A 16,501-nucleotide genomic window follows, 5' to 3' on the forward strand; every position below is an offset into this window, starting at 1 on the left:
GCTGTCTGGTTCAGGGCGGCTATGGACGGCGGCTGGAGTATGGGGGGGGGGAGTGATTCGAGATGAGAGGTGAAGAGCGCCGAGCCGCTGTTGGGTGGATGTGGTACGGCGGTCTGCGTGGGTGTGTTGGTGTGCGTCGGTGTGTGGATTTGCGTGGGTGTGTGGGTGTGTGGTTGTGCGTGGGTGTGTGGGTGTGTGGATGTGCGTGGGTGTGTGAGTCTGCGTGGGTGTGCGGGTGCGTGGATGTGCGTGGGTGTGTGGGTGTCTGGGTGTGCGTGGGTGTGTGGGTGTGTGGGTGTGCGTGGATGTGTGGGTGTGTGGGTCTGCGTGGGAGTGCGGGTGCGTGGATGTGCGTGGGTGTGTGGGTGTCTGGGTGTGCGTGGGTGTGTGGGTGTGCGTGGGTGTGTAGGTGTGTGGGTCTGCGTGGGTGTGCGGGTGCGTGGATGTGCGTGGGTGTGTGGGTGTGTGGGTGTGCGTGGGTGTGTGGGTGTGTGGGTGTGCGTGGGTGTGTGGGTGTGTGGGTGTGCGTGGGTGTGTGGGTGTGTGGGTGTGCGTGGGTGTGTGGGTGTGTGGGTGTGCGTGGGTGTGTGGATGTGCGTGGGTGTGCGTGGGTGTGTGGATGTGTGGGTGTGCGTGGGTGTGTGGGTGTGCGTGGGTGTGTGGGTGTGTGGGTGTGCGTGGGTGTGCGTTGGTGTGTGGGTGCGTGGATGTGCGTGGGTGTGTGGGTGACGGAGCCGACGGTGCAGGGATGCAGTCCGCTCCCTTACCCACCCCACACAGCCCGTGTGGGCCGCTTAGGTGCAGATATGTCTGTCATTTGTCATTTGTCGTCGCCCTGTATCGATCTAAACGCGAACATTCAACCTCCCATTGTGTTACCTCTGCAGCCCACTGCTGGATGAGGGCCTCTCCGCATCGTGCTGGTCATGGGGGTTATTTGACCATACTTCACTATGCTGGTCATTGCAGGTTGGTGAAGGTGGGGAGCACAGACGTCGAAGCATACTCGAGTGCAATCACAGAATGTGCTTCACCGCCCTCTGCTGAGAACATATCCCCGCAGCGGCCTAAACCTCCAGTTGTATGCATGGTGGTCACCCATTCAAGCACAAGATCGGCTCAAAACTCTGCTTAGCTTCTGAGGTCTGATGAGTCTGGGATAATTGTGGGTGATTTGGTCAGATGGTGTAACCTGTAAGAGCCACTGTTTGTTGAAAATCATCCTACAATTGTGTTCTGATGGCTGTGGGTATGTGTGCTGGCACAGTAGGGGGGCACAGGTGGTGCATCGGCCAGTAATTTCAGTCAGTCTACCCATGGCACCTCGGGGTCTTCCACGTGACCTCCTGCCAGTGGGCGTTCAACACTTCACGTGATGGCCTTAAAGTGCACCTAGCCTGGCACAAGCCCCATGGTGATGCGATTATTGGTGTTGAAGGCAATCGCTAGTTTTGTTGTGTTTACAAAGCAGTGTGTACCGTTAATTAGAACGGTAGTGGTGGCAGCGATGTTTAATTCTGAAACTGCATGATCGTACATTGATAATGTGTTTCTTTTCGTCACGTTAATACGTACATTTAAATGTATTGTGAAAAAAAGTCACACTTGTGTTTAAGCCTATTTAACATGGTTATCATTATCCTAATGGTTGACATATGCAGCATTTCACAGTAACTGCAAGTAATTGCAATTGCTTGGTGCTGAGTGTTTGAGCTATACAATAGCAGTAAGGTTAAACAATGATCCGTAATTGCCAGCTGAATATATAGCAGGGTAAGCATCAACCTTCGTGGTGATTAAAACGCCTAAATTAAAACCCAACTTTGGAAGGAATTTTTTTGTTCGAGAAAAATATTAGTTCTTACCATGATTTGGCAAGAAATGAATGTTGCGGTTATTAAACGCGGACGATTTTTTTTCGCGTTTGTTTCTGAACAAATCTTGTTTTGAATACTCATAAAAAAGACTCGTACAAAAGTAAGTGAAGACATGTAACGGGGAGAAGAATGTGCGTCGGTCACTCTGCTTATCCCCTCCCACCGGCTGCGCGTTGCCTCTCTGTAATCTCCCACGGAAAAAAGTTAAAGCATGCCGACAATAAAGTGGCCATTCCAATGTCACAATTATTCCACTGCCGCAACTTGGCAGTATCTGTAATGCACGATGAACTTCTTTCACACCGCGCGTAGCCAACCGCGCTAGTCGGAGGTGCGGGGGGGGAAGGGCAACAAACTAAACACAAAAAGCAGTTCCAAATAAATGAGTTTTCCCAGTAGATTCCTAATATCGGAAGGAAGAGCGTTCCAGACGGCCGCAGAAGCGCATCTGAAAGCACCGCGCGATGCGGCGACCGCCGTCGTCTTTGTCCGACGCTGGACTCGTCGCCCGTTTGCACGTTTGGAGAAGAGAATGTTGTTCACATTTGCATAACATATCGGCAACGCACCAAGACGTGCACCGTGTCGTATACGACCATGTGGCAGCCTTGAGCGTAATGTCAGAACCACCCGTTCCCGAACAACTGCATTGCTGCTCATCGTTGCTTTAAGTCACCAGATGTGCGTGGCCAACGTGGAGGGCATTTCCTCCTCACAGGGGGAAAGGATCCGACGGACTTTGTAGCAGCACAATAGCAGTCTCATTGCATGGGGTTATTTGGAGATGAACAAAAAACAAACATGCTGATCTGAGAGCAATAAAGAATTCTCTCTGCGGCGCTAGGGAAAGGTTTAACGCATCTGTCCTTGTCTAAGATACGTCCCGTGAGGTCTAGCACCCCCCCCCCCCGATGTCGACACCACGTATTATTGACACAGTTTGCCCTTTGATCTGTATACGCCGATTGCACCGGAGATATGGCAATGGACAAAAGTGTCCCTGCAGGCATTTTATAATTATGCACTTGGTAACCGCTGCTGTGTAGAATGTGAAATGACTTCATCGCATTTGTTCGGAAAGGTTGACAGAAAATTGTTTCCCCCGTATGGATAGTTTACTTGTAGACATTTCCATGGAGTATAGAATGTCATAATCACCAAATTATAAATCCTTCACTTCGATTGACAATGAGGCTGTTAATTTGTAGCCAACCAAACCAGTTCTGTATTTCAGTGACACAATCTCGTCAATCTCTCTCACATATTAGGAGTTTGTAAAAAAATAAATTGAGTAAAGCACAAACCTAAATTTGTAGTACAATTCTGAATGTGCTGCTTTGAGGGCAATGGACAAAAAAGTAGTTGATTAATGTTCACAGCAAAATAATTGGTGAACAATAGGCTCTCCCTGTAGTTTTTTTTGTAAATGCAGCATTTTCTAGGCATCGCACGCTTTCAGATTCACTTCAATGGCCATCTGGAACGCTCTTCCTTCCGATATTAGGAAGCCACTGGAGCTATGCACTCTTATTTTTTTATAGCGAATTTTTGTGGTTAGATTGTTGTCCTTCTCCCACACCTCTGATTAGCACCGTTGGTTATGTAAGGTGCGAAAGGAGTTATACATACACACAGTACATGCACGTGATTAATTAAAAGCAGCGAGGTCAGATGTAGGGGCATTGGCTGAGACATCACGGAGCAACATCCACAATCCAGCACCAACCCTGAGGGTTCCTCCTGGAAAATTTCGCAAGAGGAAGACGGGACACACAAGAACCTCGCAAACATGGAGCTTCATCCTACTGCTACAGACATACCAAACACTGTTCGAGCCAATCCATTCGCCCCATAGGCCAGTCCCGGTCACCTTGACACGTTGCAGTCGGAAACCCTGTTGCTCTGGATAACGCGAATGTAAAGTGAAACCATCCAATACATCAACGTCCCCACCACACACAGGCAGACTCCAAACCCCGATCCTCAGAGTCAAAGAGTCAAGAGAAGCGGGGGTTTTACTTTGAAGCCAGGAGAGCTGCAATCGTAACGTCGTCATCTCCACATCCAGGGCCTCGCAAGGAGGTCCAGAGACCCCGCGGACACCAGAGAATCATTAGCGAAGTCACGGTCCGATAAATGCATCACGCAGACCGCGGTCCACAAGGCGACCGGCTCCCGGCCGCTGCCACGGAGCGAAGGGTGGGGGGAGAGCAAAATCCACCTCGTCAGGCCAGTGTGGAAGAGTAGGCAGAATGCCTCGCTGGAGGTGCTTCCCTAAGTGCCCCCTATCGTGGGACACCTTTCTGCCAGCAGTAGAATGAGAAAAGAATTACAGGCTGCACCTTTAACATTTCATAAAGTAATCACAAAGGTAATCAAGTGATCGGATTGTGTGACAGAATGTAATTCCTTTTTTTGAACCTTGGGTAATCAGAGGCTGAATACTTTTAATTCGTAACCTTGACAAAACCGCAGACTGCACACTTGGGAGAAATTAGCTGCTGAGATGTCCTGCCTGTGCAGAATCATTTAATGTCGTGCCTTATCTATCACGCGCACCATCCCCTTGGATGCACAAATGCAGTGTACTTTGTTATCCGATTTGTAGCATGTTTTCACATTAGTCGAACACCTTGGCTTAACGCACGGGAGTTGTCGTTTAACAATATCCGCAAAGATGCAGCTTATCGTGCTTTAAGGAGTCTATTTTAATGCGCGTATTTTACATTCCTTAATCTTCGAATTTCTATTTCGTAAGCCGGCCTCCTGGGTAGCTGGCCTCTGTGAGATATTGTACCACATTTTAATATGATTCTCCTCGAGTACATAGCTCTCACGGGAGCGAAAATCATCCTTTTTAAATTACTCTGCCAGATGAAAAATGGGTGCTTTATACGGAAGGCAAAGGGCTACGTCGTGATAACATCATGCACAACATACGCTTCGAGCCACACGCGTGCCGCAAACGCATAGCCACGCGGAGCATTTACTGTTTACAGTCCCGCGTCTTGTGCAAAGAAACTCAATATAGAATTTAAACATTTTTTTTTCCAGCTAGAAGACATCACTCAATTTAGTTTGCATAACCCAATTTTCAGTTGAAGCTACGGTTAAAGTTTATACAATCTCCCCCCCCCCACCCACCACCTCTGTGTACCTGGTAGCAGTATCGGTGGGTAAAAGTTTGGCCAAATATCTTGTCTAGAGGGGCTCTCGAGAGCTCCCAAAATCTAAAACCAAACTATTCTTGGTTCTTTCGGTACAGTCACGTAGAAGGGAAATAATAAAATAAAAATAAAAAAAATTCTCACGACGTTTCGATTGCAACACAAGCAATCGTCATCAGGTGTGAAAACGAAATTTTCTTGCCGTGGTTTTCACACCTGATGATGATTGCTTGTGTTGCAATGGAAACGTCGTGAGAATTTTATTGTGTTTTATTATTATTATTATTGTATTATTTCCCTTCTACGTGACTTTACCGAAAGAACCACGAATATGAATCCCTGCAGTCACCATAGCTTTAAATCGATCATTAAAACCAAACTATTTTTTTATTTGACCAGGGAAGGCCCACTGAGCCACATGTATCTTTTCGAGACGCGACCTGGCCACGGATGACAGCTCAATGAAGTGGCTTGTCACGTGGATATTTACAGCAGCGAAATACTCTCAGCGCACGTTGATTCTAAACGTGGAGAGAGAAATCCACGCGACCACAGGGAGAGAGAGAGACACGCAAACTCCAAATATACAGCAGCAGGCGTCAAGGTCGGAATCAAACCTACGACCTCCTGTATAGTCAACATCTTGCCACCGCGGCGCCCCTCCAGTGGAAGCTCTTCCACCAGCAGCGGTGTGAGCGCGGAATTGCAGGGCTGCACCTTGACCTTTTAGTGAATTAAAATTTTCTAATTTGAGTCATTTGTGTTTGCCGCATTTCAGTGTTTTGAGATGAGCTGAGTGACCGTGACGTTAAACAAGCGGAATTCCACAACCATCTTCACCAAAGCCGGGATCACCGTTTTAACAAACTGTCCCGTGTGAGTCCAGAAATATATGATGTGTGACTGTATGTCACACAATTAAAGGCTGCCGGCGGTTACGTCAAATTTCTCTTCATTTGAGACACTTGTTCTGAATGACCAACCACTCTTCATGTAACGTGAAGAGTGGTTATAGCCACGTCTGCTTGGGTTTAACTGCATTGAGCTCAACTCGGAAACGTTTTCCACACCGCTCTACCGATGAGCAACTCCGTATGGATGTCAGCAATGGTCTCGACCTCCGCTGAGATGTCATTTAATCTTTAAAACAAAAAAGCACCAAAGGTTGCAATTGCATAAGGGGGCGTGCTGTGTGCACAAAGATAAATAACTGCAACACGGTCTGGAAAGCCATTCTTTTGGCTTTGGCCACCGTTAGTTTTTAATTACAGCGTGTTCAGTCACGCGAGGCAAGCTGTTATCGAAGTGGCATTATGGTTGAGGTAGCCTCGTACAGAGATACCACTGCACAATTGTGTATCACGTGGAATTGTTAATTGTTGTTGTAACTGTCTGACCGCGTCCCTGGACATCTATGAGAAAGAGTTTCATAGCTCACGGAATTACTACAGTTTAAATAGAGATTCTGATTGTGATTCTGGAATGTTTTCTGCATTGGAAGTGAATCACATTATTGTGCCATCTGTCGTAAACTTAACTTTAATATTACACCATTTGCAAGAAGGGGCATAATGTGCACATTGCATAGGTAAGGGTGCAGCCATCCAATTGCTTGCTCACTCCACTGCTGGCTTCAGGGCGTTCACTCGAGGGAGCTCTATAGAGCCCCTCTGGACAAGGTATTGGGCCTACTCTTCCCTTTTGGCAAAAGTTTTGGAATAGGTCAGAGTACCCATGCTCTGCACCCACCACATGTCACCAGCCGATCGACTGACTTTGGTGAAACGATTTATACTTCTGGGTGGACAGAGGTGGAGGGATTTAAGAAACGAGTCCCATTGTTTCAACTGCCACAGTACGAGATTTGAGAATCAGAATCTTTATGAACACTCGAGGAATCCGATGAGATATAAAGCGCTTTATTCACAGACGGTGGGTGACCTCTACATCGCACGTCCAGTGGGCTCACCATCGCACTACGACAGCATCCGCAGTTCGTAGAATGGCCACTGAAAAGTGAAACAAATCTGCGACTAAAGTTCCCGGAATATAAATCCACATTTCAGCAAAATCGCCAGTCCTCACTGGATAATGGCTTCTCTCCTGGTTAAATGAGACATTGAATCCACACACTGACTGCACTCATTTGCAGATGTACGGAACCATTCTGCATTGGCATGCAATAATCCTAGTGCAGCATCTTATGACAAAAACATACATTTTAAAAGTATCACGTAAACTTAAATATTCTGAATTGTTGAAAACTTTGGAAAATGAGGCTGAAAATTATGTCTGATTGGTTGAAGTACGAGCCTCACAGTGTATATAACGGCAATGTTAGGCATATACATTTGGCAAAATTCCAAATGAAGAGTCATGCCTATTGCCCAATTTCGCTGTGAGAATTGCTCTTCAACTCGCCGGTAAGCGGACACACGATCGCCGCATTGTTAAACACTCGCACAGCACGTGACAATTCATCTTGCCAGGCTGTCGGGTGGCGGAGGGTTTCACGACACATGTTTGGTAAATGCATTATCTGGTGCTGCTTCTGCTGCGTTGGCAATGGTGGACAAGCACAATTCAAATAAATAAAGAAACTCAACACACTCGAAACAACACTGTGGTCTTAAAATATGTTTTTTTTAAATACAGATGTGCTATGAGAAGGGCCACGTCTCGAATCGTCACAGTTTTAGTAAGATCATTGTGGCCTAGCCTAAAAATAAATTATGAATTACGATATTGGCTACTTGTGTGTCAAGTTAAGACCATGGAAGATGGCCGAGAGGTCTTCATCCAGCAGTGGATACATCATTGCTGCTGATGATGCAGTGTAAATTAGTTGATTAATTATAAAGAGGGCATACATTGGTAGGCGTAATGAAAGAGGAATGACGAATGAATAAGACGATCAATATAATTTCGTGCCAAAACTGAATTTTCCACACTAGTTGTCGGTAAGAGCAGCTATAATAAACAACACACTTCAAAAAAACCTACTAATGAAACACATTTACATGTTTCCTGATATTTAAAAAATGCTCTGGTGAATATTTGTCAAGTAACTAACTCCAAATCATGATCCATTATCTGCCTTGGAACCGTTAACTGCGTAACCGCCAAGTGGCGACGAGTTAATTTAACAGTTTATTTATAGGCAGTGTTCATGTCGGACTCGTCTCGCTAATGAGCGTTCAGCACCCCCTGTAGCGCGGACAGCGCACGTTTGTATCTCCCCGCAGAAATTACCGGGGACCGATCGCCCGCTGTGTCAACCGACACGATCGATCCCTCTCGCCACCGCCGAGGAAGAAAAACAATGCACGTGCGCGGATTCCGTAACGCTTTCTGCCATGCGTTCGCCTGCCGAAGCGAGGTGTCACATTGTAAGTCGTAACGACGTCGTGTGGCGTGTGACAAGTTTCTCAAGGGCGCGTCCCGAGTAGGGACACACGTTTTTTTACCTCGCTGATCTCGTCAAGGAGCATCAACCATCACGCAAACTCTGGTCATCCTCGCAGCGGCGGCTTTTGGCCAACCATCGAACAAAGACGATGGTCACCGCATCTCGCGCTTGCAGATGCGCTTCTGCGGCGGTCTGGGACGCTCTTCCTTCCGATATTAGGAAGCCACTGGAGCTATGCACTTTAAAATCTATACTGAAAACTCATTTCTTGAGAACTGCTTTTTGTGTTTAGTTTGTTGTCCTTCCACAGCACCTCCGATTAGCACGGTTGGCTACTTACGGTGCGAAAGAAGTTCAACAAGTTCTCACGAGGGCTCTATCCATCTTGGGTCACACTCACGGATTTTAGACAAACAGAGCCGACGCCCGACTGTGGCCAACTGCAGTCAGAAATAATACAAAATATGCCTCGGACTTAAAAAAAAAACAAGTCACTACTCATATATAGTACTTTAATTTTAAGCATAATATTAATTATTAAACATAAATGTGACATTTTTGCAACGTGTTACATTGCTGCTCCTGCTGCTCCTAATATTTTCATAATGGAGATTTAGAATATGCGCTATGCGATGTAATTGAGCAGCGAGGTTTTATACATGAAGATAATGGAAGGAAATGGGAACGCATGTAAATGGTAATGGTGATACAGCATGGAGTGTAATGGGGAATGGCAGATTTGAGGAAGCATTATGCCTCTGTATCCAGAATAAATGGAGCACGGTTGGCTAAGTATGATGATAAAGGAGTTCAACACACATACGTATTTTGAACGGAACAATGTCATAAGAACGTGAGATTATTGCGTTTTCGTTTGTTGTCCTTCCCCCCGCACCTCTGATTAGCGTGGTTGGCTATGGTTGATGCGAAAGAAGTTCAACATACGTACGCACATACGTACGTATATATGTGCAGTACACAGACAGTGAGATAATTTAGTTTCCGCGCTGCCAAAGGAGGCGAAATAACTGCATGTCCACCTTGTGGTATTTCGATCATGACATTGGGTTTTTATCTTTACAAATCAGAGGTCATCGCTTTCAGCGTTAACGACGAAAGGGTAGATGAGCACCCGCGAAATGATCGGCTCTTGTGGACCCTGCGTGCCACGGGTGGGCCCGGCACGAGCATGATTCGAAGTGAATGAGGAACTAAGTTGTAGCGTTGGGAGTGCGATGGCTGCGGAGGTTTTTATTCGCTGCGAGACGACGATGCCCCGGTCACATCACCGCCGCAGTTGCTCCTGGCTGAGATTTTGAACATCGTTTTTTTTTTCAACCTCTACTGAGGCTTCACTCACGTTGGACGGCCCCATTCGCACATCCGGGGCATGTGTCCATGAAAAAAGAGCTGTTTGTATTTCCAGCTGTTTTCCTTTAAATCAATGTTTCTCAAGCATAAAATTATTTTTTTTAGCAAAAAATGGCAATGTTGCTATGTCAGAGGCCGGTTTTATCTGCAATGAGTAGATAATTATGATGTTGCTGCTCATGAGGATAGACCAAGTTGACCCTGACCAGGAGTTTAAATTCCAACCTTGCGACTTTCAATCTAACGCTGTGCCAGTGTCGTCTGGCCACCTATTTGAAATGCACGGTCACGCGCGGCTACAAAAATGGCATCGGGTGACTAATTGACGGGGGAATATCTGCCGGAGCAGACCCGATTCGGATGCCTTTGCAGAGAGCGCGAGCGGGGATTACAGGGTTGGGAGAGCCTCGCTCACAGGGCGTGCGATGCATCACGCCCTTTAGGCACGGGCTCACCTCGCTGCTCCCGGTCATAATCAGCACTTGCGGCGAGATTGATTTGTTTTCCCTTATTACGACGGAACACGCTAACAGTGGCCGCACGTGGTTAACCCAAGACAAAGATCCCCCCATACAGCCCTAGCAGACTGCTGGGGCGAGTGCTGTCAGCGGAGCTGCGCTACGAACCCGGCGACCCGAGTCCGGTTCCCGCTCACGGCCACCACCGGTGCAAGCACCTTCATAGGCCGACCGGTTGGCCGGCTACGTGGATAACCACCGCCCCCCCCCACCCTGGACTCGGTCACAGCGCTCACCACACGGAGGGGAGCTCCGCGCCGGACACCTCCAGGAAGTCGTAGCCAGCCTCGAGCTGGAAGTCGGTGAAGACGAGCGACACGGTGTCGCCCGGCTCGCCCAGCACGAGCCACGTGCACGACGCTTTGTTGTCGTACTCGTTGGGGAAGCCCGGGCTGCTGATGGTGCCGCTGGGGCCGTGCGGCGTTCCCCCGCAGGCCCCCTCGGCTGTTGGGAGGCGAGACAGAGGCGGAGGGAGGGGGGGGCCCGATAGCCATTGAGCCCCGGTGGATTCACCTCGGCGCGGTGATGGAACTCTACAGACGCGTTGCGTCGGATAATGCAGCTCATAGTTGCCAAAATGCAGACCGCTAAACTGATGTAAAAAGCTCATCATTCTCATGTTTTATTTTGCTTAATCTTTTGTTATTTCAAACAAAAAAAATCAGCATTCTGGGAATTGTACATGTGATTCATTATTGCCGCTGATACTTTAATTTAGGGAGGACTAATTGTTTTTTTTTACAATTGGAATCTGTCAGATCCAATCAGACACCATTGAGATCCAGAGCTAATTGAATCAATCCACACTTTGGATTACATTTTCCGGTGGTTAAAATGAGTTCTCATCACCTTATCAGATTTTGCATTATAATTAGTGCATGTAAAACTTGTGTGAAATACCCCACTAATTAAACAAATTAATTTGAAGCAAGATTTTGTTCTTTAATTGCGGAAGCCGAGCCGCCAATGTTGCCATTGATGACGGACTCGAGACGCCTGTAGGTGGAGCGGCGGTGCCGTTACGTGAGCCGTGCCGACTGACGTCACCACCTCAGAATGTGAAGCCACTTCAACAACAACAACAGCAGCGTGCCGATGGTTGTGATCAGACAAACTCTCAGACAAGCTCTCATTGGGAGACTGCGCTCCGAAATGCATCGCGAATGCATTCGAGACACCTCCAATCGGGCGGGAGCGGCATCTCTCCGCCGAGCGGTGATACGTATGAAAGGAAAAGGTGCAGCCCTGCAACGGATTCCTCACGCCACCGCTGGCGGATGCTCCTCGGACAAGAGAGGAATCACTGCAGGGCCATTTTTCGAGGATTATCTTGGCTGACTGAAAGGAGGCGGCGAGTACCCACAATTTACCCCACCACGCACGTGACATGCCAATTGGCTGCGGCCTACCCATCGCTACCGTCCACTCGCGAACAACCCGGCGGCTCTTCATCCGCGCCAGGGTCGGCTCGGCACGGCCCCCCGGCGGGGCTCTGCACCGCACGTCGGAGGAGAGGGCGCGAGCGCACGCGCGTGCGAGCGTCTCCGAGCGAGAGCCGAGCCCCGGTGGGGTGGGGGGACTCACCCTTGCAGTGCGGCACGGGGAAGTCCCAGGAGGCGAGGCTCTCGGCGCCGGAGACGCACGTGAGCACGGCGTGCCCCTCCAGCACGTAGCCCGGCACGCAGCCGTAGCGGATGGCGTCGCCCACGCCGAAGCCGGCGCCGTGCACGGTGCCGTGCGGCGGAGCGCCCGGGTTGCCGCACGCGCTGCTCTGCAAAACTGGGGGGAATGGGAGAGAAGAGGAGAGAGGCGATGACGATTTAAACTGCGGCATAGGAACATCGCGCTCGCTGGGGGGGGGGGGGGATGGGGGACCGCGTGCGACCGTCGCGGAGTTTCAGCAGGGGGGAGAGGGGCCCTTCCCCGCAATTTCCCCCAGCGTAGAAATGTCCTGGTTCTACCGCAAGTCCTTGCTCCACTGCTCAAATATCACGAACCATCGTCAAATGTCGCGAGGCGTGCAATCCGCAGGGTGACGAATGACAATTTCGATGGTGATGATGATGTAAGATGATGATGACTAGAGATGAGAATGAAGGTGATGGATGATGATGATGATGACAGTATCGATTTACGACATTCATCACCATCGCCTTCGTCACTGTGAATGCCAGCCCCACAGTTGTCATCAGGGGTCACGGCCACCGGGAACAGCATTACTGAGGCAGACATGAATACAACTACAACCACCATTTTTATATTCTTCCATACACTCATTCGTATTTATCCTTTGCATACAGTTGATGTTCTTTCACGTATCTAATGCTCTGAGCAGATATGCAATGACCGATTTCGCACCTCCGATTATCACGGTTGGCTGCATACGGTGCGAAAGTTCTGTGGCCGTCTGGAACGCTCTTCCTCCCGACATTAGGGCACTACCAGAGCTATGGACTTTTAAGTCATCTATACGAAAAAAACTCATTTCTTGAGAACCGCTTTTTGTGTTTCATTTATTGTACTTCCCCCGCACCTCCGATTAGTGCGGTTGGCTATGTACGGTGCAAAATAAGTCTCAAAATACATACAACATACATACAAAATACATACAGAAGAAGTTCAACACGCATATGCAAACGGGGACCAAGAAGTATATCTCTTTAGCATGCAACTCATGCAAATTAGAATCGACCGCATTAATGCAAAAGGGTTTTGATGCCATTCAGTTTGCAATGGGTGGAGTGCCATTGTGAACCTAACCTGCTTAAGTAGGACCATGGCATATTTATAATTGTGGATTTAAGTATTTCTTAAATAGATCGTATATTTAAATGGTAAGTTAACTGTCCTGGAATTAAAAAAACAATATTTCAATACTATAATTCTTACGTTTTGCAGGGGCAATAGGCTGGTTATCTGTAATACCCTTAGCTTGCATTGTACCTGGAGTTAACATTGTACATCTGTTTCAAAGACGAGGATACACAGGGCTGCCGGTGTACATTTGATCATGACCTAGATGTTACAGAAGAGAAGGCAAATGAGCAGCAAGAGGTAGCGGTGGATATTTTGACACTACAAAGTGTGTTGTATACACAATTTGCGACGGAAACGTAAATATTTGACAAAGTTTGGAGTTCTTGCTACTGCTGCGCAAGAGGATGAATCAGAACCATGAGCATTCTGGGGAACGATTGAACATAAAAAAGGTTAAAGATTTTCCAGATATTCTGAGACTCATTCCGAGACGTCAGTTTAGGGGAAAATCATTTCAGGGGCGCGTTTTCTACAGAGTCATGCCGAAACGAATGGCGAGTTAAGGAGGCCTGTGCGTGATAAATTCAGATAAGACGTTGCCATGTACGAGGGACGACTCACGCGCACAGGTGTGCGTTTGTGTGTGCGTGTGTGTGTGTGCGTGTGTGTGTATACGTGCGTGTGTGTGATGCGTCTGTGTGTGTATACGTGTGTGTGTGCGTGATGCGGTAGTGTAGCGGTTAGCGCGCTGCACTACAAACCTAGCGATCGGGGTTCGATTCCCGCTCACGGCTAACACCTGTGACGATTATCCGAACCGGTCGTGGGCCTCCCCTAGGTCGACTCGGCCTCAAGTTAGTACCCCGTGCAGTGTGTAAACATCGTCACTTGGGGAGACAAAGGCGGCCGGGCATGGTGCTGGCAACCCAACCCCTCGTGTGCCGTGTTGGCCTTCATAGGTGCTTGAGAACAGCACTTGCCCAAACAGTCTGTTCAGGCTGTACGGGGGATCTTTGTCTTTGTTTTTGTGTGATGCAGTGGAGTGGTTAGTACGCTGCGCTACGAACCCGGCAACCCGAGTTCGATTCCCGCTCACTGCCCAGTACCAATGCCCATGATCTCAACCGGTCTTGGGCCTCCCCTAGAGATGCGGGGGGTTCTTTGTCTTCGTGTATGATGTACAGCCACGCATACACCCTTCTCTACATAGAGCCAGTTGCTCTAAGTTTGTCAACGTTATTCCTGCCCATGACGGCAGCACGTGTTCAGGAGCTCAACGGCGACGTCGAGGTCTGCTGGCCACGACGATAGGGCTGCGTGAGAGAGATAGAGAGCTCGTGTAGACATCAGCTTGCTTGCCCTTCGCCAACACATATAACCTCTTGTTGTAACAACTCTCTCGCTGTCTTCTTCCTGGCTCAGCAGTTCTACTGCTGGATTATTTTTCCCACCTGTGAACGACTGTTGTGTTGCGATCGAAACGTCGTGATCTATTATTTATTATTTTATGTTATTTTTCTACCCTACGTGACTTTACCGAAAGAACGATAGGGCTCATGTAGTTTTGCTCCTCCTCTATGGAGAGAGCACAGGGCTAGAGTGGTTTACGATACGATCCATAGTTTGGTTGTATGGCTACAATCACACTCCTGCGGTGGCTTGTCTTTTAATGTATCTCTATGCGTCTATGGGTCTCTCTCTGTCTCGATGAGTCTTTATATAAATCTATCTTACGTCTCTCTGTGGGGTTTTTACGACATGGGCCACAGCTTGGGTCTCATGGCCCCCCAATCGCGCAGTTTGTCAATGAAACGAGTGCCGTGAGATATTGATTTAAACGCTCAGCAGTGCCACTGATAATTGTGGTCATCATCAATAAGACACAATGAAATACCCAAGCGCGATCTCTTATTGAACTTTAATAACCAACCAGAGGCTCCGAGCAACCAATCACAAGATAAAGAGATGTGAGAGCCATTGACTTCGCCCGATTTTTCTGCTCAGTATTTTTTTTTTATTAACGTGTCTTTCATTGCTTGATGATTCAAGAATAGATGACTAAAAGCAATATACTTTTCTTGGCACGATGAAAAAAAAGGTGTTGGCATTATTACAACGAATATTACCAGCGCGTTATCCATCAAGTAAAGTCAATGTAAAGTACACATTTACCATCATAGTCACACGCGTCTGTCATTGACGTATTAAATAAACACCAAAAAAATATTTACGTAAATATGCATTTTAAAAAGGAATTTCATTGTTGCGATGCAATGTATTATTGTGCACGCACAATCGTCACGGATAACGGATGCATGTGTGAATATTGACGCGGTGCGCTTGCGTTGCCGATTGCCCCTGCGTCTCACGGATCACCGAAGCACGATGACACAGTGGGGGTGAAGGCAAATGGGGGATTGCTCGGGAAACGTCTCGCAAAAAAGGAGAGTTTTGTGATTTATCTCATGGGAATTCCATGGAGACCTATTGCCATTAACATTCTGGGAAACTATTTTTTTTTACTTTGGTTTTTCAATGGAAGTCGCAAACCGCGTTTTTGTAGTTGTTTAACGTAGCATCCGTAAAACAATGTTGGTAATGGTATTACGTTCACTGCTAATTTTACAAACACAGTACACTTTTAAAGCTATTTTAGTCCGTCAACTAAACATTGTCAATACGAAGTGTTATTCAACAGAAATTATTATTCATAATTTACGAGCGGAGTTATTGAGTGACGAGACAAAGGGCTCCCAGAGCCCCTTGGAGACAGCAATCTCGGAGAAGGGCCCTTGGAAAGTGACACCAAAGAACTACTTCTAAAGTCACTTCAAAAGGCGTCTCTCATCCAGCACGATTGTTCCCAAATGTACTTTCGGAGTAATGTCACAAATAACCATCCTTCAGGCTCCCCTCGCAAGGCAGGGCATCACACGGCGGAGGAACAAGCACTCGAAGGCGACACCAAACATGTACGTCTGAAGCCACAACAAAAGCCTCTCTCGTTCAACACCAGAGGCCACTCATTCAAGTCTTGCTGCTGCTGCTGTGCTCGAGTGTGCCGTTTGCTATGCACGGCAGGCCAGGATCCGAATCTAGCATCTCTGCCATGGTGGCGAAATGTTAACTGCCTCGCTTGGTATACAGGAGGGCGTAGGTTTGATCCCAACCCCCATGGTCGCGAGGATTTTTCTTCGCGTCCTCCTGTTTTTGCCTCCACATTTAGAAACACGTGTTGAGAGTACAGAATTTGGCTGTTATACATTTCCACACGATAAGCCACTTCGTTGAGCTATCATCTGTGCGGAGGACACTTCTCAAAAATAAGTATATAGCTCAGTGGGCCTTACCTCGTAGAATAAAAGTTTAGTTTAGTTAGGAAATTGCTCTGACACCGCCTAT

At 47.8% G+C, this 16,501-nt stretch overlaps 1 protein-coding gene across 4 annotated transcripts in view; it reads right to left on the reverse strand.

Annotated features, from left to right (window-relative positions):
• Positions 1-16,501, reverse strand: part of LOC144944586 (CUB and sushi domain-containing protein 1-like) — a 785,462-nt gene that overhangs the window by 396,173 nt on the left and 372,788 nt on the right. For all 4 annotated transcript variants that reach the window (XM_078872870.1, XM_078872887.1, XM_078872877.1 and 1 more), the window contains exons 4-5: positions 11,927-12,121; positions 10,579-10,786 (exon numbers count right to left, since the gene is read on the reverse strand). In XM_078872870.1, the coding sequence (XP_078728996.1) occupies positions 10,579-10,786; positions 11,927-12,121 (403 nt within the window). The remainder of the gene's footprint in view (positions 1-10,578; positions 10,787-11,926; positions 12,122-16,501) is intronic.

Source organism: Lampetra fluviatilis, chromosome 2 (assembly GCF_964198595.1).
Source record: "Lampetra fluviatilis chromosome 2, kcLamFluv1.1, whole genome shotgun sequence".
Taxonomy (NCBI): domain Eukaryota; kingdom Metazoa; phylum Chordata; class Hyperoartia; order Petromyzontiformes; family Petromyzontidae; genus Lampetra; species Lampetra fluviatilis.